This window comes from Hippoglossus hippoglossus, chromosome 5 (assembly GCF_009819705.1).
Source record: "Hippoglossus hippoglossus isolate fHipHip1 chromosome 5, fHipHip1.pri, whole genome shotgun sequence".
In the NCBI taxonomy this organism is placed as follows: Eukaryota; Metazoa; Chordata; class Actinopteri; order Pleuronectiformes; family Pleuronectidae; genus Hippoglossus; species Hippoglossus hippoglossus.
The window spans coordinates 11399615-11423325 of record NC_047155.1 but is presented as its reverse complement, the minus strand read 5'-3'; the positions used below and the strand labels follow the sequence as shown (position 1 = coordinate 11423325).

At 41.5% G+C, this 23711-nt stretch overlaps 1 protein-coding gene and 1 long non-coding RNA gene across 2 annotated transcripts in view; one reads left to right on the top strand and one right to left on the bottom strand.

Moving 5' to 3' along the window:
- Nucleotides 1-6235, bottom strand: part of LOC117762065 (taste receptor type 1 member 3) — a 6659-nt gene extending 424 nt beyond the window's left edge. The window contains exons 1-8 of the mRNA XM_034586513.1: nucleotides 5623-6235; nucleotides 5239-5539; nucleotides 4498-4854; nucleotides 1939-2349; nucleotides 1626-1829; nucleotides 1354-1474; nucleotides 543-913; nucleotides 1-447 (exon numbers count right to left, since the gene is read on the bottom strand). The exon at nucleotides 1-447 is cut by the window's left edge and continues 424 nt beyond it. Of these exons, the coding sequence (XP_034442404.1) occupies nucleotides 1-447; nucleotides 543-913; nucleotides 1354-1474; nucleotides 1626-1829; nucleotides 1939-2349; nucleotides 4498-4854; nucleotides 5239-5539; nucleotides 5623-5828 (2418 nt within the window). The 5' untranslated portion in view covers nucleotides 5829-6235. The remainder of the gene's footprint in view (nucleotides 448-542; nucleotides 914-1353; nucleotides 1475-1625; nucleotides 1830-1938; nucleotides 2350-4497; nucleotides 4855-5238; nucleotides 5540-5622) is intronic.
- LOC117762066 lies at nucleotides 3426-4605 on the top strand. The gene is made up of 3 exons (XR_004613928.1): nucleotides 3426-3485; nucleotides 4131-4198; nucleotides 4511-4605. It is a non-coding gene; the product is annotated as an uncharacterized LOC117762066 (long non-coding RNA).
- Nucleotides 6236-23711: the final 17476 nt, after the last annotated feature.

Below are 23711 nucleotides of genomic sequence, written 5' to 3'. Positions count from 1 at the left end.
CAGTCCAAAGTTACTTGCCAGGATGAAAGAAACATGGACAATGGTCCTATTCTTGTCATTCAAGCCTATGTAGATTGGAATAAAGTACACCCAAATCACACAGTAGACCAGGGAGGAAAAGGTGATGTCCCTGGCAAGGTTGTACTGATGAAGAGGCTTCACCGCCATGAAGGTGCACATGAATGAGATAAGGGCCATTAAACAGTTGAAACCTTGCATTAAGGCAAATCCAGTCAAAGGTGACAATGGACATGACAGGAAGGCCCTCACAAAGTTGATTTTCATGTTTGCCACATGGTCAGATAACCAGGGCCATTCCTGGACAAGCCAGCCACAGAGAGCAGCCTGAACTGCACAGCAGACCAGCACGAACAGCCAGATCCAAGGACCTCGAAGGATGTGCAGGTGAGAGGCGGCTGTCTCTGGGAACTCAGTCACAAAGAATATCTGTTTGAAAACAAATGTGGTTTCCGCCTGTGAACAACATGTTCTTTTTATATCATTCTACATGACAATAATGTATTGTATCTGTCATTCCTCACCTGCAGTGAGAGGAATGTGATAATGGAGAGGGCGACTGTTTGGAAAATGGAGGTAAGTGGCAGCTGCAGACGACACACAACGTTTCCCGGCTGTCCCAGGAAGAGCAGCAGACTGAGACACACTCCCATCAGGCTGAAAAGAGCCACAAAACTCAGGGCCCCCCCTGAGGCCTTCACCAACGGGGTCCCCCAGTGTTTCAGGAACACGACACCAACTGACCCCTGACACAGCAGCAACAGCAACCCGGCCATGATCATTTGCAGAGCTTCAGGTGTGTCCCAGGACAAAATGTCAAAGGTGGGTTCGATGCACCTGGTGCTGCGGATCAGGGACCATTGACCCTGAGGGCACTTAGTACACTGGATGTCGTCTGTGAGTCAGAGAGGACAGCAGGAAGTTAGTGTGATGAACAGGCACACCTCTCAGGAATCAAATCAAACCATGAATGTGTGCCACCTCACTGGAAACAGTTAGTCTGGATTGATCCAGAGGTAACAAAACCCACCTCTGAGCTCCTCTAAGGATGCAAAATTTACATGTGATAACTTGTTGATTTAATCCATTCAAACTGAAGTGTGAAAACATCAGGTGAGATTCTATGTGCAGGATTATGTATTGGCCAAATCATTGATGGTTTTCTTGCAACGTCACAGTGAGAACAAAACATCAAATTGTAAATTCCACAACTCAGTTATTGTATAGGTAAAAACAAAGATAAAGTGTTTTAGTAAATGGCCTTTAGAGGTGCTGGTAAACTGATTTTGTTGACCTTTGAACAGAACAGGTGGGTGAGATGTACAACCACATTACCCTGATTTGCCTGGTACGATCCTGGCAAACAGTCAATACAATCAAAACAGCAGGAGTGGAAGCCTTTGACTCTGCGGACCTGTCCTGTCTCACATGCTGCTGAACAGGTGGACAGAGGAACCTGCGAAGGTTAATGCATCATAGTTAGGACTGTTATGGTACAAAAGAAAAAAATCAGTGTTTAGGATGGAATGTAATAACAAATCTTTTAAAGTGCATATACTGTATGTTTAGAGGTTTGTATCTATTTTCTGATGTGTGGCTGAAATTACCTCTGAGTTTGCAGTGTGCCATTTGAAGAGGGACTTGTTGATAGTCAGTTCTTCATAAAAGCTTCCAACATTTATAAATTTTAACCCTGAGGCCTCCCAGCTCCACTCGACCAAATCATATCCCAGGTTTGGGTTGCCATTACTGTCAAACTTTAACTGTGTGCCACTTATGTTTACTGACGTGTTCCTTAAAACCTCCAACAGCTGCAAAAGAAGATTTTAGTCATTGTTAGATTTTATTTTTGCTTAAAAAACCTTTTAATTTCCAACTGTGTGCAATCAGCTATAACAGCAGACGAAAAACAAACATCACCTTCCAGGGATAGATTTTAGTTTCTGATCCCCACATACAGGCAGTTGAATTACACTCCAGCAGTTTATGCAGTGCCTCTGCCACGCTGTAGATGGCCGCATACACACTGAAAGCCGCGCGCTGCACTGCTGCGTCTTTCACCAAACTGATGTTAGCAGGTGATAAGTCCCAACACTCCGGGCAGGGATTGTTGTATGACTTTGTTGCTGGACGTGACATGTCTGACTTCTCCTTGCTCAGTTTGATGAGGAGCTCCTGTATGTAGGGAATGAGCTGATCCAGGGTCTGTGTCATGTCAGTGAAGCCCAGGATTGTTCCCACTCTCTGGATGTTGGGGAGAGAAGTCAGTCTGTTGTGGAGGGACCAGGCTGTGCTGCCAATCCACACTCCTGTTACATTCCTCCTGATGACCTGGAAGGGATCAGACAGGATGATTGGTAGTGAACTGAGTTTAGTCTGTCAGCAGTGGTGTGATGGAACAAAGTACATTTACTTCGTTACTGTACTTAAAGGTTCAGTGTGTAAGATTTAGGTGAAAGGGATCTATTGGCAAAAATGTAATATAAATCCAGTGATGTTTTCACTAGTGTGTGATCATCTAAATTGTACAAATTGTTGTTTTTCTTTACCCTAGAATGGGCCCTTTATATTAAATTACTTAATATTTACATCGGGAGCGGGTCCTCTGTACGGAGGCCGCCATGTTTTTTACAGTAGTCCAAACTGGACACCTTTTGGGTTTTTAAGACAACTGAAGGTTGGGGGGATGCTGGGTATTCAGCTGCAACATGCAATTACACCTTTAGATGTCACTAAATCGTACACACCAAACCTTTTCGTAAATAGTATCTGTACTTGATTACATTTGTTTTTAGGTGTACTTTTCACTTTTACTCCACTACATATATCTGCAAATATCTGTAATTTCTACTACACTACATTTTTTACAAAGCATTGTGATACATGTTCACATAGTTTTGTTTTAACAGTAATCAATAATGCAAGGGGGATTGGTCCACTGAGCTAATCAAAGTGGACGGATAACATTAGACCCCGCCTCCTGCAGCAGCAGGATTATGGGTGAAGAAACACCTGAAGTGGATTCAGAGACTAAACCATGAAGATGTGGTAGACTGATGCATGAGGGAATTAGGCTACACTCTGAAAGTACTTTTACTTTTAATACTTTATTTTAAGGCCCCATATTTTACACTATTCGGGTATTGAATTTGAGGTATTGGTACCCGTAAAATGATATATCAGTGGTTTAAAGTCAAAAAAACTACTGCAATGTGTATTTCCTCTTCCGCTTCTCTGTGGAGCTCCAGACTGAACAGGCCGTTTTCGGTCTCCTCTGATTGGCTGACTGCACTTTGAGTGACACGCGAACAGGCCAATCACCGGTCTCCCGTTGGAGCATGGGGGAAGTCGCCGGTAAACACAAATGGCGGCGACTCCAGCTGAGAGTAAAGTTATTATGTTTGAGCCACAGCTTCAGAAGACCAACCACCCACTCACGGCCGGTGACGACAGGATGTTTCAGAACGGTGAGTTACACTGTCGTCCAACCAGCCGCCGGCCGTTTTTCCAAGTGCGCAATTGATTGCGTGTATACGGTAATTGTTGTGACGCGGCTCTGAGGTTGAGATGAGTTTATTTTTCTCCTCAAAACTTTATTTAAAAAAGCTCAGTTTACTACTGCAACAAATATTATGAAGTACTTTATGAGCAGTCCTCTGTCAAAGTGCCCTCCAGAGAACTAGAATGAGCCTCCTCTGCTTTCTTCATATGTTTACTTCATAGTACTTGTGGCAGCAGATAACCGTAAACGCGTTATCACTTGCGCACTCGAAAAACGACAGGCCGCTAAATTTGACCATCCAAACGCGAGAGGCGGCTGGTTTGACCACAGTCAGGTGTTGAGGTCCTGCTGCCTGCAGGGACGTTTTATTCAGTTTCTAATCATGCTCGGTTTAAAAGCTCAGCTCATGTAACCAAACGCTTAGTTACAAAACACTGTATTTGATATGATGCCAGTTGCTTTATAAGGTTGAAAATATACATTGTGTTTCATTATGTGTATAATCGTGTTGTTACGTAATTTGTGTTTTCCTTTTGTTGTCGTAAACGTAGACATGACAGTAAGTTTAAACGCTGTTATTTCACTAGTAATGTCGCTTTTTCCTCTACAGGTGCAGCTGTGGTAATTGTGCCATGGTGCCAACAGAAAGAGAGAATGTGCTGCAGGGAGACACACAAGGTAGATTATCCAATAATCTTCACTGTTGCCAAAGTCGTTACATTGTGGTACCAAAATACCTAAAGTACCTAAGGGGCCTAATTTGTTGTTACGTCATACGTCACAATATGGGGCCTTGAAAAGCAACGCACTTACCTTTACTCAAGAAGAAAAAGTTAATGCTGTACTTCTATATTCACTTAAGCACATTTTTGTCTATTTATTCGTATTTTTACTTTAGTAAAATGTTAGCATGTACATTCTCCACCACTGTCAGTCAGTGTTACAGTTATTTAACGTGTTGTACCACATTGTCTCACCTCTTTGAAAAAGATCTCAGCTGGCTCTGCAAGAGAGAAGACCACCACCACTCTGACATTTGTAGCCAGGATGTTGTTGATGATGGTTCTGACAGCTGGTATGGGGTCAGTGTAAACTGGAATCAGCCCCTGATAGGCCACGCATACCGACATCTTCTCTGCTATTTTGGAGAATTGCTGCACGCCTTGTTGTCCGTACTCTTCTTCACTGCCCACCACGGCCACCCAGTTCCAGTTAAACTCTCTCAGTAGAAGAGCGATGGCGTCCACCTGCCACTTGTCACTAGGCACGGTGCGGAAGAAGGATGGGTAGAGAAGCTTGTCACTGAATTTGTCGCTGGTTGCCCCGAAGCTTATCTGGAATGAGAGGAGTCATACAATGGTTTTGAGTATCAAGTATTTTACTACACTAATTTTGAGATAGGTTGTTTTTCAATATTTTTGTTGATTTCTCAGAGAATAATTCATGGGTTTTGATCTTTAAAAAATCGGGCATGTTTAGTGGACTGATATATGAGTATTTGCAATTTGGTGCTGTTGGGGAGGTATGTGCTCTTTAACTGCCATTCTTGTTGACACCCTGTCCCTTTACTGAAGTTGAGGTACAATTTGCATTGCAAGTAGACAGTCGTTTTCTGAGTATTTTAAACAAAACAAGTGAACATCTAATGAATGACCAAATTGAAATGTTGTTTAGTTTTTGAAAGAAAAAAGTGTAGAAATACATATTTGTAATCAAACCTGTGGCAGGAGAAAGAACCCCAGGACTTTCCCAATGATGGACACCATTTCTGAGCTAAAAGGACCAATCACGGCTGATATGCTGGTCTCGTAGTTGGTGTAATTACACTCCACAGACAGCGCTTTGGTGGATTTTGCTGCGAGGAAGGATATGGTAGGCTTCACGATGACGGCTGATTGTCTGCACGTGTCATAGATCTCATAACCCAACTTGACACCAGGGAGCAGAATTTGGTTTGCGTTGATTTCATCCACTGCATATTTCATCACCAGAGAGAGGCCCAGACCATTTACATTTAACCTGTGGGATCCCAAAGGAGAGGCCTCATTAGACAGGTTGGTGCAGAATCTCAGATAATAGGGTCATTTTTCACAACACATTACCTTTCACAGCTGATGTTGTTGGGCTCCCTCCTCTGGCTGAGGTTGCTGGAGAGCTGGTTAATGTGGAAAAGGCCTCCAAGCATAATGTCGCCAGGCAGACTGAAGAGACTGGTGGAAATGTTGTGGTACCACTTGGGTGAAGCGTTCACACTGTCGCTCGGTCTAAACTGCCAGCACAGGACCAGCAGAATGAACGGTGAGGCCATGATGCAGATAAGCCGTAGACTGGAGTTAGTGTGAGGTGAACAGTGTGTGTATATGTGTCATTAGAATATTGTTGTATGCAAATTCAACACCAAGCTCCGCAGTCAGTCGCTGGGATTGGCCCCTCCCTTCCCTGACCACCTGAAGAAATAAAATTAAGTAACTGCAAATGATGTTAAATGGTCCTTATAATACTGACCCACATTTACATTTGTGGTATGAAATGAACCCCTCACTATTGTAATTTTATAGAGAGATATCTGTATTCTTATTAATATAGAAAACAACATTTATAATATTCATTGCACCATTTTGACTAAATTGACAGAACATTGAACAAGTTTTAAAAGGTGGCATCGTATTTGACGGTATAACCGTTTTTTATGTTCTGTAGGTTTTTTGCTTGTAAAAAAGAAAGATTCCCTTGAGTGCGACTGGTGTGTGTCTGTGGTGCAGGTGGTGTTCTTCATTCCGGACCATTTTCCTGACATTTGCTTGTGGTTTGTACTTTGATGCTCTTTGGTGTATCTATCTGTAGGAAGATGAGCACATACTGTAAATTCACTTTAACTGTGTTATTACGACAGCACTTGTTCTTCAGAAATATCAGTTTGTATGTGTTTCTTATCATGCGACTCTTGTGATGATTTAGTGATGAGTACAGAGTTCTGTAATATTGTAGTAATGCCTATTGAGTACTCATGTATTATTCAAATGATAACTACTGAGTACTTGTGTATTATTGAAGTGATGAGTACTGAATACTCTTGTGATAATGCAGTGATGAGTACTGAGTACTTGTGTAATGTTGTAGTAATGGAGTAATAATACTCATGTATTATTGAAGTGATGAGTACTGAGTGCTCATGTAGTGTTGTACTGATTAATACCGAGTACTTTTGTAGTATTGAAGTCACGAGTACTTAGTACTCGTGTAATAATGTGATGAGTAGTCATGTACTGTTGAAGTCATGAGTACTGAGCACTCATTGTAGTATGATGACTACTGAGTACTTGTGTAGTGATGAGTGCTCATGTAGTATGATGACTACTGAGTACTTGTGTTATATTGTAGTGATGAGTACTCAGTAATGTATGATGGGTGTAGCAGACAGTGAGATTCCATCATGAAGATGATCTATAGCTTATTGTTCTGGGTCGTCATGTTTTGCATTCACCTCAGTGTTGTTTTGCATTTTCATTTGCAAACATAGTTTTTCATCCCAACTAGCAAATTGACATATTTCCTGCCACAATATTTGAATAAACCACCTGTTTCACATATGCACTTTTAAATGGTCTTTAAAATCAAAGCACTAACGTTTTACTTCATAACATTCTCAGTTTTGAATACACTGGTGTTGTCAGGTTGGAGAATACAGCTTAGTAATGTTACAGAATCATTCAGGGGAATACTCAGCTGCAGTGTAGATTAACAAGAGGAAGACACTTTAAAGGGAAACAAAAGGGAAACTTATTCAAAGCTCAATAAAAAGTGTTTTGGTTTTACCGGTTCAGTTCCTGAGCATGTCTTTTTGATGTCTGCATATTCACTTTCAAAGGAGGGAGTGCCCAACACGGCCAGAGGTATTCTTCTGAATCACAAGGTAGTTTTTGTGATTAACACATCGAGAATTAGTTGCTTGACTTGGTCGGCAGAGGAAGCTGTTACTGTGCATATCTTTTATCTTTCAACATGAGTTTCACATTTTTATGTTATTCAGCAATGATAAAAGTCTGACATTTCAAAAGCATTGTTATTTATGATTTTGCATTATATCTCATACAGAACAATATATATTCCTCAAATAGTAGTATTCCTCATTCTCCTTTACCCTCTATGCTCTGTTACAACCACAAATCTTTAGTATGCAGGGCTGCATGTTCCTGTACATACAGTACACGTAATAACATATATACGAAAATTACTTTTCTACGTTTCTCCCAAGTACACTTGATGTGAACAGGCCTGATCTGAAGATGTATCAGTTACAGGAAGGGTTTGTTCAGGGACATGAAGGAGGAGTTCTGTTGCCTATCTTAGTCATCTTGACGTAAGAAGAGCGGTGATGAAAGTCTTGTCCGCTCGTTACACCTACACTTCAATCTTTTATCACGCACCTGCATTCAAGACTATCTTCCCCGTGAAGAGTCAGGAACACTCTATTTTGCAGAACCATTTCAAATCTCTAGTCGCTGGCTGGATCTCGTGGATTCAGATTAACATCTTGTTTATGTTTGAGCAGCTTTCGTTCTCGAGCGGGAACAGACCTTTTGACCTGTTTGTTGTAGCTTCAGAAAACCTTCATTAAGGATCTGTGCCACCATCAAACACATGCAAACCCATTTTCTGTCTTGTTTCCTGGTGTGTGTCTCAATGGTCTGGCACTGACATGGAAGGGTTCATTAAGCCATAGTTAAGGACATTTAAATACTATGTCTACTGGAGTCATTTCTTACACATGTTATCTCTCAAACTACAGGCAGAGACACGAGACAGTATCCACTGTGTAAATTCTGACCAGGGTGTTTGTAGACTCAGTTATCAGTTCCACATAAATCACGTTTGTAGATTTCTTTTGTATTTTCTATGTAAATTTCTCAATATATACTACCTACATCCGCACAAAAAAACACTACCATAAATGAAAAGAATTAAACCAATGTGAACATTAGATACTATGCATCCCAGCAAAAAACAAACAAAATCTTTAAAGAGAGACAGAAGCAGCATTAAATCATCGTTGACATAACTAAACCTACAGTATACCTGATTTACAACCTTGTGCGTAATATTTTAACATCATTTCTAATGCCTAAAATTTAGGTTATTTCTTTTTAGACAAGACCAAGTGGAAACCCTGTAGTAATAACTTGTATAATGTTGTAGTTAAGAGCTGGTGTGGATGTAGTGCCATCACTTTTTTGCTTCATGAACCTCAGATTAAAGAATTGCTATAAAAAAATCCACCTAGATACATTTTTGGTTTAATTTGTTTCTGTAACAGTTTTACGACAGGAAGCCATAGTAGCTGTAGGAAGCTCCTTATTTCATTATGAACAAATGCTGTTGTATTTTTTCTTTTAGCAAAAATATTAATTAACTTAAATTATTTAATACCCTTTTTTATAACTTTATCCACAGATCAGTCATATCGGTCACACCACTGTTACTAAGTAAGTTATTAGGACTTGTTATGTACTGTTGGGAAGTTCTGATAAAAGAATATATGGTGATATAATTATACTATTTACAAGCCATATTATCCCTTCTAGTTTTCCATCATGTTTTCAAACTTTGACCAGTATGATCAAACTTTAAGATTAAAAGTCTTAAATTTATTTGGTGAGTCCTGCAGAAACCCTGTGCAGTGTCTTTAGTCTTCATTATGTCTGTTCAACATCTACACCAACTGTTTTCAGTGAAACTTCCCACTGATGAAATGATACCTTTTGAAAACATGTGAAGAGGAGGCAAATTCAAAATAAACATCTGCATGATGATGGTGATCATTTGAAAGCAGATTGATCTAAACAGTCCCACAACTCTAGATGTGACCTCGATACTCTATTCAATACACATTTATTTATTTTACAGTATTCACCACCTCATGAGTGTAGACATTTACGTAGCTCAGCCAGTAGGTGTCGGCGGTGTGTATTTTTTAGACTTCATCTATAGGACTCATGCAGTCTCTCTTGCTTGTTGACTGTTGACATCTGTCACTTTATAGAGAAAGTGGAATATTTATATATCATGAACAGTGGGAAGACTGAGGTGAGAAAAAGTATTGTGTTGCTGGTGATGGAGCGAATTGAAGCCTCCTGCCGCTGTGTGGGCAGCAGGCACATTCTGTAGCAAAGTGCTGTTTGAACAACTGATAACAGAGGCGAGTCAACCTGTGTAAATGTTGAAAGGATTTTCTTGGTCTCTGTGTTTTGGTTCCCCGCAGAATCTGACCAAACTCGGTTTGTTCTACGAGTCTGGAACCATATTTTGTCTGTAGATTTCCAAGGATTAGCCTTATGACCTGCAGAGGAGGGAACATTGTTGCACAACACCTCTCAGATTGACAAAACATAAGACGCTCTTTGCATCAAGGGAACACCACACACACACACACACACACACACACACACACACACACACACACACACACACACACACACACACACACACACACACACACACACACACACACGCACACACACATCCTGGCGTGAAGAAATACTCTTGCACGTCAGGGCGCTTTAGTGCCTTTGTGCCAGTGTTTATGCACTGTAGCTGGCAAACATAATCATGCCACCATAGCCCTTTTTCATGTCCAAAACGGGTTTGATTGTTGAAAAACATGGTTTGCGCCTCCCTGAGAGAAAGACCCAGGAATACCACCCACTCTCCCTTGCTTCCTTTCGCCCTCCTTCCCTCCCCCTTGGCTGCAGAGTGGCCGGGATCAGCCTCGCTCTCTAATCTCCATCGCTGGCCTGCGAAACACTGGGCCCGTTGTTGACATGCTGACCTCATACCCCACAGGGGCTGACAAATTATTAGCCAGCCTCTCTGTGCAGAGTGAGGACAGCCAGCCAGCGAGGCAGCAAAACACTAAACTGTGCTGCTGGACATGGGACCATCTGTCTTGATCAGCTCCGTGGCGATGATGCTGGAGGGAAATGTGGGAACGACGAGATCCTGTTGTGCGACAGCGGGGCGGCTGGTCAGGGTTGAACCAGCTGTGGTGGTGTAACATGACTCAGTTTACAGCAGCATGCAGCGAAGCTTGTGCATGTTATCTCAGCCTGAACACATGCGTATTATGCAGGTGTTGGTGCCTCACATCGAAGGGTTAAATAAAGGATTGATCCTCCCTCCTTCCAGCAGTAAAACTTGTTCTTCTTCGTGTCTTCAGACTGTCTGTGTGTGTGTGTGTGTGTGTGTGTGTGTGTGTGTGTGTGTGACTCACAAGTGTGTTGCAACTTGTATTTCTGCACACATCCACATGTGCAGAGACATAAACAATGGAATATGTTATTGTGCATTGCTTTGCTTTTACATTGTATCAAATGTATTTTACAAGATATCATCCATACTACTGTACATGGCAGTGAGAAAACAAATAGTACCTACTAATTAACCTGATTCTTAGAACTGTGTTAGCACTGCCCAAGGACTGGAACAGTGATGTTTGCACACTGGATTAACTAACCTGCAGGTCGGGGGGGGGTAAATAACTCTTCGCTGGTGTTCAGGTCTGAAAACCATTTACAGTTCAAATCAGGGACAAGAGTGTTTGGCTTCACATCTGCCAGTCTGCTCTGTTCCCCACACAGTGGCGGATGACTGACTCACAGCTGCCCATTAGGGGTGAACCAGTATAGAAACTTTATGAGCATGTGGAATATAATCTGAGAAAGAAAGTGTTTTACCTTGTGCTGGAATCTTGTTCTGTGTTATGAAATGAACTGAAAAGAGACTGTCAGAAAAGCAGGTCATGCAAAAAGCCATGTGGGACTGAGGAAGAGGAGGATGACCACAGGCCGTGAAATCTGACATAGTAGTAACAACTGATCTTTCAGTTTGTGCATAAACAGCGTCTTTGGAAAAACCAGGATGTCACAGCTGGTGAAATTATGGACAAATGAATTAGATAAGGGCTGTTTAACCAAAGCTACAGTTGAATATATGTAACTACTGCACTGTACGTGATGCATAGGACATGCAACATGTACAGAATCAAAATGAGTTAGTTGGTCATCTGATAATGTTTGACCTGTAGGTGCCCAGAAAAAAAAGATTTAGAGACGTTTCCTTTTCTTCTACATTTCTCTCAGTATCTCCAGACAACAGAGTGTGTTTTAAATTGCATTATCCAGGAAGTATGTAACTGATCCATTTCAATTTAATGGATTTCAAATTAACATGGGTACTGCAACAAGTAGCACTCCATATCTGACTTTATGTTTGCTGTGTGTGTGTGTGTGTGTGTGTGTGTGTGTGTGTGTGTGTGTGTGTGTGTGTGTGTGTGTGTGTGTGTGTGTGTGTGTGTGTGTGTGTGTGTGTGTGTGTGTGTGTGCGCGTGCGCGCACTCGTGCCTGTGCGGTGGTGTTGTGTTACATCCCAAACCTAACTGATAGGTCTAATCTGTCATCCTCCGGTCTGTGACTCATCAGACGAGTTATCTATGATCTCTGTCTCATCTCCTGCTGCGGTTTTTTCCTACTGGAACTGGTGATGTTCAACACGTAAACTTAGACAAAGTGTGAACAGCAATTCAATACTTAAATGACATTGTAGTTTGACTATATGGGACTGAGAAGGATACCAATGAGAATGTGAAAGGTGTTAGTTTTAGTGATGAATTTACGAAGAAGTAATACCTGAATGTGCAGACCCCTCAGCTTTATGGAGCTTTATAGTGACTTTTCTTCCTTCCTGTACACAACCTACTCTGCACCAAACAGCAGAGAGATGCAGTTAGCGACTAGATGCTAAACATTTTGGAGCATTCAGCAGCTGAATAGTCAGATACTTACTTCAGGAGTTGGTAGAGACCAAAAACAGAGTTCAAAGAGAGTGAATGATGCATTCATCGGTTGGCCACACGCACGACTTCAAATTAATGCTTTTGGTTCGACTGCTGAATGTGTAAATGAAAACGGTTGCAAGGTGATGATTTGGCAGATGATCTGTTTACACAGCCTCTGACTGGCAAAAAACTCATTGCAGATTTAATTTACCCTCAAATATTATTAATGTTTAAAGCTGCACACCCTAAACAATGCAAACTAAATTGAGTAATAAGTAATCAAATAATTATAAGTGCTGTATATTCAATGTGTGCACATTTTTTCAAGAATAATTTAAAATAAAACTAAAAGCCACTGTTTATTGTCCTTCAGATCAGTGTCAGCCAATTCCCCCCCGAGTGTATCTTCAGGAGACGCTCCAGAACGGAAGGCGAGACCCGTCACAACAATGACACGCAGTGTTCTCAGATGAGGAAATCTCTGATAGGTAAAGCCTCTCTCTTTTCGAAGCCTCATTTGAAGTGAGGTAGCCTGTTTGTGAGCAGCTGGAAAAACATCCTACGAGTGGGCGGCAGGATTCGAACAGTGAGAAATTGTTGTTGAAACGACTGGAAGTCAGAGGAGCAGGGAGCAAGTGAGCACTGTGGAATTTTACCAGGTCGACCTTATGTAAGAGGCTGAGCTGCCATAGGTCCGAGGATCAGAGTCATACAGCCAGACAGACAGAGAGAGAGAGGGAGAGAGACAGAGGGAGAGAGAGGGAGAGAGAGGCACTGCGACCAGGTTATCCTGTCCGAGTGGAGGAGGGAAATGATGTTTATGAGGAGGGAAGTGAGGGGAATGAAAGTGTGGTGTGTCTGGTGCTCTGGAGCTCTGTCCTGTCTGCATGACTCTGCCTCCTTTCAGACTCCTCATTCAGTTTCCTCTCTGTCACTGTTGAAATTTTTCTCTCAGTTTCCGGCTCGTGCGTGAGTCACCGCTCCGGGGCTGTCAGTCATCGGATGATTTGATGTGGGTTTATTAAAAGGAGGTGCGTCTTTCCCTCTGACTCAATAATTGCTTCCTTCTGAAGACAGACAGAGATCAACATCTGCTACAAAGCACAGGGTAGCAGGACGAAGGGGTGAGGAGGTGGAGAAGGAGGGGGAGAGGTTTGCCTGTTTTTAGAAACATACCAGCTGCCACGGTCTTACCCTGGGGGTGTCTGTCCTACTCAGCACAGGTTAGGAGCTGCCCCCATGCAGCCACATGCCCAGTCATTTCAGGAAACCTGACTCTGACTCCAGTCATAGTCCTTTTCATGCTTCACACCACAAACATAAAGACGTGAAGTGACTGAGATGGGGCTCGTGCTTTCAGTTGTATTTTCTGCTTAAATGAATCCATTCCTATTGTTTTAGGCCAGAAAAAATCATAAAGTCACAACAAAACAGTAGAAAAGCCATATTTTGCTCGATGAAATTCTTACTTTCAAATGTTGATGTGTTAGTATTGAGTATTTGTTGTCCTCGTCTTTAGATAAAGTTGGAACATGGAAACAGCATCTTTTGGCACCATGAATGGAAACCGGGGCTGCTAGTTACCTCCTCATTAGTAAGCACAGCAGCTAAGCCTGAACATAATTTAACCAGAGCAGCCGTCACATCACTGTTATCGCTGCATCACTGGCTCAAATTTTCCAGCGATCACTGATGAGTTGCAGATGAAGGCACTACCTCTGCAGTTTCCAGCTGCTCATTAAGACTGCTTGACAGTGTATCACTATTTCAAGTATTTTTAGTGCCGGCAGCACAAGGACAGACGTTTGTATCAGAGGAAGCAACGAGATGGAAAGATAAAGGAAATATGCAAAATACAAAACAAGGAAAAATACTATTTTTAGCCATTTCTCTGTTTGGCTAACTACTGACCTATCTATAAATCTAGAAACATTATGATTCATTATGAGGTGTGTTTCTGTCCATAGATACTAATTCTAATTCTCCTTTTATCTCTGTTTTGGTCTCCACCAGCTTTGAGAAAAATGTCTGGCTTTTTTACGCTGGTAAATGTCTCAGTATGTTTGCCAGCTAGTCACTATAAGCCGGCTTTAATTACTAAGTAAGCAATATGGCTGAATAAAAAAAAAAAAGGTCCCAGCCTTTTCACGTAGTAAGGTGGGTTTTTTTAGGGCTTTTTTTTATATTTAAAAAGTCAGATCGGCGGCTTAGCCCAATGTTATAAACTTATGCAGTTATAAAAATAAAAGCATTGGACGGGTGATGCATACCCTGCACATGATGTAGAGATAACTCCAACAATGCATTATTGAAGCATGACATAATTTTCGGACTTCTTTGTGACTTTTCCATGACGTCATATAGCATCATACAATGATGAATATTTTTCTGATCAATAAAAGCTTTAGATTCTTTCTTGATTATTCAAAGAGATATCTTGGATAATGTGTTTTTCACATCATATTCTTGTTGATCTTGACCTTCGAACGATCAGCTCCAAAAGATAAATCTGGGGATACCCTCCAGTAATATTCAGAACAAGTTTGGTGCGGCGTTAAAATTGGTTATGACCACTTTTAATGATAGGTTCACTTGTTTTTATACTTCTGTCCTAAAACAATACTCTCTGCTCCATAAGTACAATCGAAAAAGTTGGCCCTGAACATCTTTGAAATGGGGCCAAAGTTCACACTCCTTCAGCTTGAGCTAATATGAGGTTGCAACAGTCTGAGTTTGCAAAACCAAATGCGTCTCTTGAGTCTATTGAATACAACATTTACCGACAGTTTGCTCAGCTTTAGCTGGGGGAATCATCGAAGAACATCTGTCCAATATATGGACAGACCATTAACTTTTTAATACATACAGTATCATCCACTCATATGGACATGTTAATATTGTTTCAAGATACACAAAAATGTGATCCTATTCTTTAAGATGTCCTCTGTCCTATATAAACTCAGCATATATATGCGATACAGTTCAGTATCAGTTAATCTGGCCTGTGGGAATAAAATTGGAAACCCATATGGGAAGGTAATGCAAACGTCAGACAGAAATATCAGACTGCGTTGGACCTTCTTGCTGTAGGTAACTATAGTAACATAAAGTAACGTTTTCCAGAAATGGAAAAACGTATTACTCAAAACGGGACATCTGCACATGCTGAACACCTGTAAAAGAGAGCTGCTGCTCATTATGTTTACTGTGCACCAAGTTTGGCACAACGCAGTAAAAGACATTTGAAATCATGCCACTCGCACAAGGTATATTGTATTTTATTTGGATAGATGACTCAGTTTGTGCTCTTGAGAACTGGGTTTTGCATCACTCTGGTGACCTTACAGGAAAATCCACATTGCATTACTCCAGGCAAGTGACAATACCAGTCATCACTATTATCATGCATTGGTTATAGCCCTCATGATGACAACTTAGCACTGTGATACAGGGTCGGGCTGTGGATTAGACTGAAGACCCAATACTCTGTTCCAAAGATATCCTGTTCGAGTCCACAGAGAGTTTATCTTATACCTGATCCACATTTACCTCTGTTTGCTTTATAGCTTTTATCCTTGACCATACAACTACAAACCCATCAAATTTCCCCTAAAGAGATCTGTCATATATCTACGTCCGGTCTAAATATGTCAGAATGTGAACGCAGCCTTCCCAGCTGCAGGCCCTACAACTGCCTCTAGTGTGATGAATGACAACCAGTGCACCTGACTGACAGTAAGCTTGCGTGAAAAGATGTGTCACAGCTTTAAACCTAAAAATCCTGAGGAAGGGGGTGGTGTTAGATGCCTCCCTTCCGTTGCAAAACGCCTTTACCTGACTCACACAGAGTTAATCACACGCCGTTACAGGAAAGCAGGACAGCGCAGCGCTGTTCCACACTGAGGGAGGAGAGGAAAGTCACAGAGAACAATGGGTTCAGACACCGGCTGATCTGTTTGATCTATATTAGACCTAGATTTATAAATTATATAATAATAATAACAATTTATAAATAGCGTTCATTTAATTATCCTGCATTATTAATGACAGTGATGAACCGCCTCCATGTTGAAAGGTTCTACACAATTAAACTCACCATGCCTTGCTTATTATTACTATTTCACACACCATACAAACATTTTCTCAGGAATCTTTGCTGGTTTTTTAATAATATCAAAATTACTGATGTAATTACAATTAAAAATATGTTTACTTTTAAAATGCCTTTTTTCTTATATATTTGTTATTTATACATAGGTGTTCTACTCTATTCCAACACTTTGTGGAAATCCCTTCTCTCTGGCACGACAATGGCCTTGTGTTTAAAGGGCATTTTCACTTCACAAGTCAAGCTTGATGCTCAAACTCTCACATGTCCATCACTTACTTTGAAATAGTTTTATGAAACGACCTCTTTGTGGCCAATATGGACAGAAAAACACAATTTAAGTGAAAAATGTTTTCAGGGAACAGTTAGGCATTAGAGTATTTTGTTTAAGAGATACTTGAAAGAAATTGGTTTTATTTGGAATTGAGCGACCTGACTGGGCCACATAGATGCAAAACAGCCAGTGTCCACATACTTTTTGCCGTGTACTGTGTCTTTGATTTACATTTTAAAATAACACCAGATTGACAAAACTGCACAGACACTATGAGTTATTGCATTTGGCAAAACCGGCTGCATACAAATTCCTGTGAAGTATGACTTTGAGGATTGATGGTTTGAGGATTGGGTTCAGGTCATGATCAAACAGAACCAGTGAAAACCTGACCTTCTTTCAGAGGTAGGGGACGGGATATGGTTTAAATACAGGGATAACAAGACACATTTTCAGATGATCTCTCCTTAAGCGCAGTCATAGTGTTGTTCACATGAAAATAGTTGTGTGACGAATGGAAAAAAAGGAGCTCCAGAGAAAAGTTCAACGGTCTCCTTTCTCACCTCCACACAGCCGGTCCATCACAGCATGATGTCGGCTTGTCGGTCACGGACACAGCCCGTAATCGGACGTTTTAAAGGTGTGGGGGTATATTCACATGCTATTCAACCATCAGAGCAGCTGTATGGGATATACTGTACTGACTGTCATGTCCACAGAGAGATGTGTTTGTTCAGGGTCGATGGTAGAGACGAACAGTCAGCCTGTCTCTTACTGCTGTATGGCTGATTGGACAGCGTGTATGAGTTTGTTTGTTTGTACGTGAAGCTTCTTTCAGTCATTCACGGAACTCTGGGAATTTCCCGTAGGGGCTGTTAATGAGAACGCAAATGTCAGTTACTCCAGACATTTCCCAGAACTTTTCCTGTCAGTAGTGGACAATGTGGACTACCAGCTATTCACCAACAATCACCATTCAGCTAATTTGTCATTTGGTAGCTGAGTGGAGAGAGAGTAGAGACAAACCAGGGGGCTCCAAGGTAAAAAATAATAAGAGAGAACCTGCTCTTCATGTGTAAAATATCCTAAATCATCAAATGTTTACATTTGGATGGTAGCATTAAGACTGAGGGTGAACAAAAGGAGGGAAGAGCAGTGTACATGTGCAGATGACTAAGACAGACTGAGTGATTGTGGTCTGGATCACTGAGAAGAGGAATTATTCTGTCAGGATAAAGTGGATGATATAAACCTGGCACACCTGTAACATGTTCAAGAGAAAAAAAAAAGGGGCAGAGAGGTGTGTGTGTGTGTGTGTGTGTGTGTGTGTGTGTGTGTGTGTGTGTGTGTGTGTGTGTGTGTGTGTGTGTGTGTGTGTGTGTGTGTGTGTGTGTGTGTGTGTGTGTGTGTGTGTGTGTGTGTGATTGTGCGTGTGTGTGATTGTGCGTGTGAGTGATTGTGCGTGTGAGTGATTGTGTGTGTGTGCGTGTGCGCTCTGAGGGTAAAGTGGATGGTTGACTCCACTGGAATGTGACGCTGACTCAGCCCGTCTGTTGGCCACGGCCATGTTCGCTCTGTGGACTTATTCACACTCTGCGACCCTTTCAGGGGGCGGCCTGTTGCCTCATGTTGGATTTCCGGCAGGACTCTTGGAATTCCAGGGAACAGAACTCCAGGAAGTTCTGGAAAATGTCCTCGTGTGGATTCTGTTTTCACTGTAATGTTGTAAATAAAACTGGTATGAGAGTATTAGGCTCCTTCAATTCAAACTTTCAAACTTATTGGCTATAATTTTAATACATTTTTAGTAGTTTTATTTTATTTAACCATGGGGTAAACAGTTCTAAACCAAAGTTGAACCCTATAGGTGAAATGTATATGATTGGAATTAATGGTAAAAAAAACAAAAAGCTATTTTCTTATCAGTCATTTTGATTTGAGACTGATCATCTACATATCATGTAACGTCATAGCAAGCATATTGTTGTTGGTTTTAGATATGTCCTGTGTATGTGTTTTAATCAGAGCTTCTATAGTCTGTCTCTGTAGACAATGTGTGTATGTATGTTGGCGTTTGTCTTGTGCCTCCGTCCCTGTTAAAAAAACGTTTTTATAAAGCGAGATGTTCCGATACAAAACGACAATCCAGAATTTCCTCCGCTTTTTTTGTGGGAGCTTGTTTGCACAATATATCTTTACGAGGTGTTTTCAAAAAGTTACGAGACTGTTCCTCGAGCACGCGAACTCTGCGTCACGACAACGCGCACGCAGCAGGTGCAAGCAGTAACTCTTGTAAGTCTTTATTCCGGGTTACGCCATGCGATCAACATATCTTTGTGATCACTTGCAGATGTACATTTGCGATTTCACCATGGACCTCACACTTGAGTGGAGACCAAACATCAAATTCTGTGAGAAACCTCATGTGGAGCACCATCACTGGTGACTAGAGTTTGGACCACAGCTGCGACTTAGAGATCATACAGCAAACCTTCACAATGGAACTACCCGCAGTCAGGTTGTTTGTGCCAAATGTCCTTCATCAGATGCCAAAGAACCCAGTGCACAACCCCGGAAATGTCATAGAAAACGGCAGACTTGCTCTAGGTTGCGCTCCTGACCTGACACACCTTCTTGGTTCAACAGTCTTCACAGTGGAAGAGCCGGCAGTCTCAGAACCAAGATAGTGTGTCAGCAGCAGCATATCCACATGTGTACCTACGTTATACTGTTTAGCCTACTAACATGCTTAAAGTTAGTATTTCACGCATGCCAACATGGAAGGCATTGGATGTATGTAATGCAAACATGCTATGTACAATTTAGCATTTAATATGGGCTAAAATTCAAATACGCTTAAATACCAATGTTTAACATGCTAATGTTTTCTCAATGCACAGAATTAGTCTAAGAATAGATCTTGTGATAGATGAATAGAAACCAAGTCTGAGACATCCCATAATGCACAATGTAGGCCTTTTCTCTGGCAACAATTTAAATTCACATATTACATTTTTCAGAAATATAAAAGTAAACATTTAATCACACATATTTATCTCTTTTCATTTATCCAATGATTTAGTTTTCTGTCTGTGTTATAATCGTTACCTTGACTTGAGGCGCTGCTTTTATAGTTTCAAAGTCTTTTTTAAGTGTTTCAATTAAGTATAATTGAGAGATTTCCACCAGAATATATTCTGGTGGAAATGAAGCTCACAGCTTCATAGTGAGATTTAAAACTCATGACTTGAAAATTGGCACATTTTAAACCGCTGAGGGGTTCATCCAACAAGAACCCTGACAGTGCTGGTGGCACACAGTCTGTCTGCAACAATCAGACATGTCTAATGTTAGTAATTGACTGGTTTTGTCATGTAATCACAGCTGTTGCAGAAGAAACAGCTTTGTCTCGGCCTCCACGCCCCTCGTCCCACCCTCTCCACAGAGAGATACATGGTGTGTGTGTGTGTGTGTGTGTGTGTGTGTGTGTGTGTGTGCATGTATTTGTCTGTGGCGTTATCAGACAGCTCTTCCCTATTTACATTTCTGCTGTATAAATACTGCACTTTGTGCTCCACCACATTTATGCAACACCTATAATTACTATTTGCAGATTAAGACGCAGTCTGACCTACATCTAGAATGATCAGTTTATACATGAATCTTCACCTCCACTTACTGACAGCATTCTAACTGTCTATGGTTGGCGGGAGAGCAGGTCGTCCACTAAAGGTTGGCAGTTTAATCACAGTCTCCCTCATTCCATGTGCGGAAGAATCCTTGGGCAAGACACTCAACCCCAAATGGCCCCTGACGGCTCTGCAGGCACTGTGTGAGGGATGTGTGATAGAGAAGATGCTGCACATAGATGCACTGTATGAGTGTGTGTGTGAACGGGTGAATTACAAAACTTTACTGGAAAGCACTTTGAGTTGTCATCAAGACTTGTAGACAATACAGACCATTTAAATATTACATGGTAATAGAACAGTAGTAAACAACCATATGTATATTCTTATCTATTGCATCCAGTGATATAAGGGTTAAAAATATAAATGCTAGATTCCACTGCTTTATGAGCACATCTTTTGATTTTATAGTCAGAACGTTTGTATTTTGATTTGAATATTTGGTATTATTACTTTTATTTACATTCTAAAGAATTTTTGAAAAAACACAATTTGTGAAACTGGCAGATTTCCCATTGGTCCCACACTCTATTTAAAAAAGACACAGATTTTTCTGCCCCTGCTGGATTTTTTAGCCGCTAAACTGAATTTCTCACACTGCAGTGCTGTTCCGACTCTCTTCACATCCGCTCGTGTGCTCAAGTGTCAAGTACACAGAGTTTAAGTCAACCAGATAGACTTAAAATATGTCTTTCCGCGATTGATCCTTAAGGATCAGTGTCTACCCTCGAGCAAACAGCAGTTTCTCATAGCACTCACCTTCCAGCCAACCAGGACTGCTGCAAGTATGTGTGGAGACAGCCACATTAATCACACTCCTGTATAACATGTCCTTTTAAAGCTCTATTTCAAATGCAACCCCTGTGTGTGTGTGTGTGTGTGTGTGTGTGTGTGTGTGTGTGTGTGTGTGTGTGTGTGTGTGTGTGTGTGTGTGTGTGTGTGTGTGTGTGTGTGTGTGTGTGTGTGTGTGTGTGTGTGTGTGCACCTCTATCTTTCACCAGCACAGAACTCTCTTGCAATGCCTTTCCTCAAACAGAATGTAGTATGTGGCATGGAAGACAAACAGCTCATGCACACACGCCACAAAAACACACACACACATGCCCGCACACATGCACACAAACTCACAGACACACACGCTTCCACACTACTTGAACCCTGGGGCAGAATGCCAAAGAGCTGGAGGAATTTGACCCGGTGACCTTGGCTTGCTGACTTCCACATGGAGACCGGACACTAGGATGGTGTGCATCGGAAGAGGAGGCCAGAATAGCTCTGGTGTCCGGTAACGGGAGACAGACTGTGTTTGTAAACCGTGGTCATATAACACACACACACAGAGTCTGCAGTGCACATGTATATGCACAGACCCACAGGTGATGGAAACACATGTACTCATGTCCAGAGGTTAGGACGTGGGCGAAGATGAAAGGGGGTCGCTCAGTTTCAGATCAGTACGTACGTTTTCTCCTGTACAACACCGAGTTAACCTTGCAGCCACACATTTTTCTGCTTTCATGAATCCTGACTTTCCTGTTTGACGTTTCAAAGTTTTTTTTTTCTTTTACTTCAAATACATGCACAGCACAGAGCGAGCCCAAGCTTGACTCATCCAGTTGTACTTCAGTCTGCAAAATCTGTCTCTTTCAAACCAGTGTTAAAATAGTCCAACCAGAGAAATACAACCTTGCATGTACATGGACATGGAATCATGATCCACTTGTGTGCACGCTCAGATTGCAAAATGCAGTTTTTGCATATTCCCCTGCACACATTTACTTACGTGACCTGAGACACACACACAATGATCCCAGTGATGAATGATTGCACAATATGCTGACCTGTTTTATTTTTCCTCCAGTGAGTGTATGCAGCGGGGATTCAAGTCATGCATCAAAGAAGGTGAAGATTAAGTGTACCACAGCTGCTGGACATAAATGTGACACTTTTTATAAACTACATACCGACAAGTGTATTGTCAGTGCCTCTCACTCACAGTCAGGCTTTCTCAGAAATCTGTAGATATAAAAAAGTATGTGGGCACATTGTAGTTTTACCAACATGTTTTTACTATTTATAGAACCTGCCAGTTCAACTTCTAACCCTAATTAGTTTTATCAGAAAATATATTTTATTTTCAACTGCTTTCTTGCCGGAAAATGAGACTATGCAAGAAAGTGCTCAACTATATGGACATGGAGACGTTCACTGTAAATCTCTCTCTTTTTTTAAACTCTTCAGCACAGACAGGCCAGGGGTAAACCCCACCCTCTTTGCTCAGTGAGAGGACAGAGATACATGTGACAGATCAGGTCCAACCAGTCACAGATGACAAACCTTCGGTGTTGCCCCACGATTATCAGACAAACACTTGAGCCCTCTGCAAAAGTCGTTCTTTGAAACCAAGTGATTTCTTAATAGTGCAACTAAAACACTTTGGGGGAATTTCCTTCTTTATTTTTTGTACATTTCTTTGGCCGGCCCAGGAGATTCCTTGCTAGAACTCCTTGCAACATATTTTGAGGAATGAATATTAATCTCTGTACTATAATATTGATTAAGAATATTAATATTATAAGAACAGAGGCCATGTTGTTTCAGAGGTGTGCCGCTGTTGTATAGGTTAATTTATTCTCCACACTATAATTGCTCGTAGCTCCTGTGACCAAGGAAACACTTCAGAGCTGTGTGTGGTTTGTGTTTCTGTGCTATCAGCTGTGCACACAGGTGCAGATCCTACCTGAGGCAGACGGCCTGGTGCCAATGGGTTGTAAAGCAATCAGACAGCGGTAATATATCCCTCTGCCTATCAAATAGCTAACGGAGCAGGAAAAGGAGCAGCCTGTTGATCCCGAAAACAAACAGCACTTTGGCCCCCGCCCCCTCCTCATCTGGCCCAAGATGATCTGTTTTGGTCACTCTCCATCACTGTCACTCCAGAAACAGACTCCCCTGCCACATACAGACACTTGAGCCTCCCTTCACACAGGGTCGAGTTACCAATCAAACACTCAGCACTGAGAGTGAGACTATCTAATTTTGACCCTAACTGCTGGAAAGGTCTTATTTAAGACAAAGCTTTGTGGTCAGCAGCACTGTAAGTGTATATCTGTGCTGCCGACACTAAACCCTAACAAAGAAGACAATGTAAACAAACCCAGAATAGTTTATTTACCGGGACAGATGTCTGATCCGTTCCTATTCTCTTAAGTTAACAGAAGCAAACCTATGTAAGCTGTGCCCTGCACTCCCCCCCCCTCCATTCTGCATCTATTCAGGTCAACTATTGA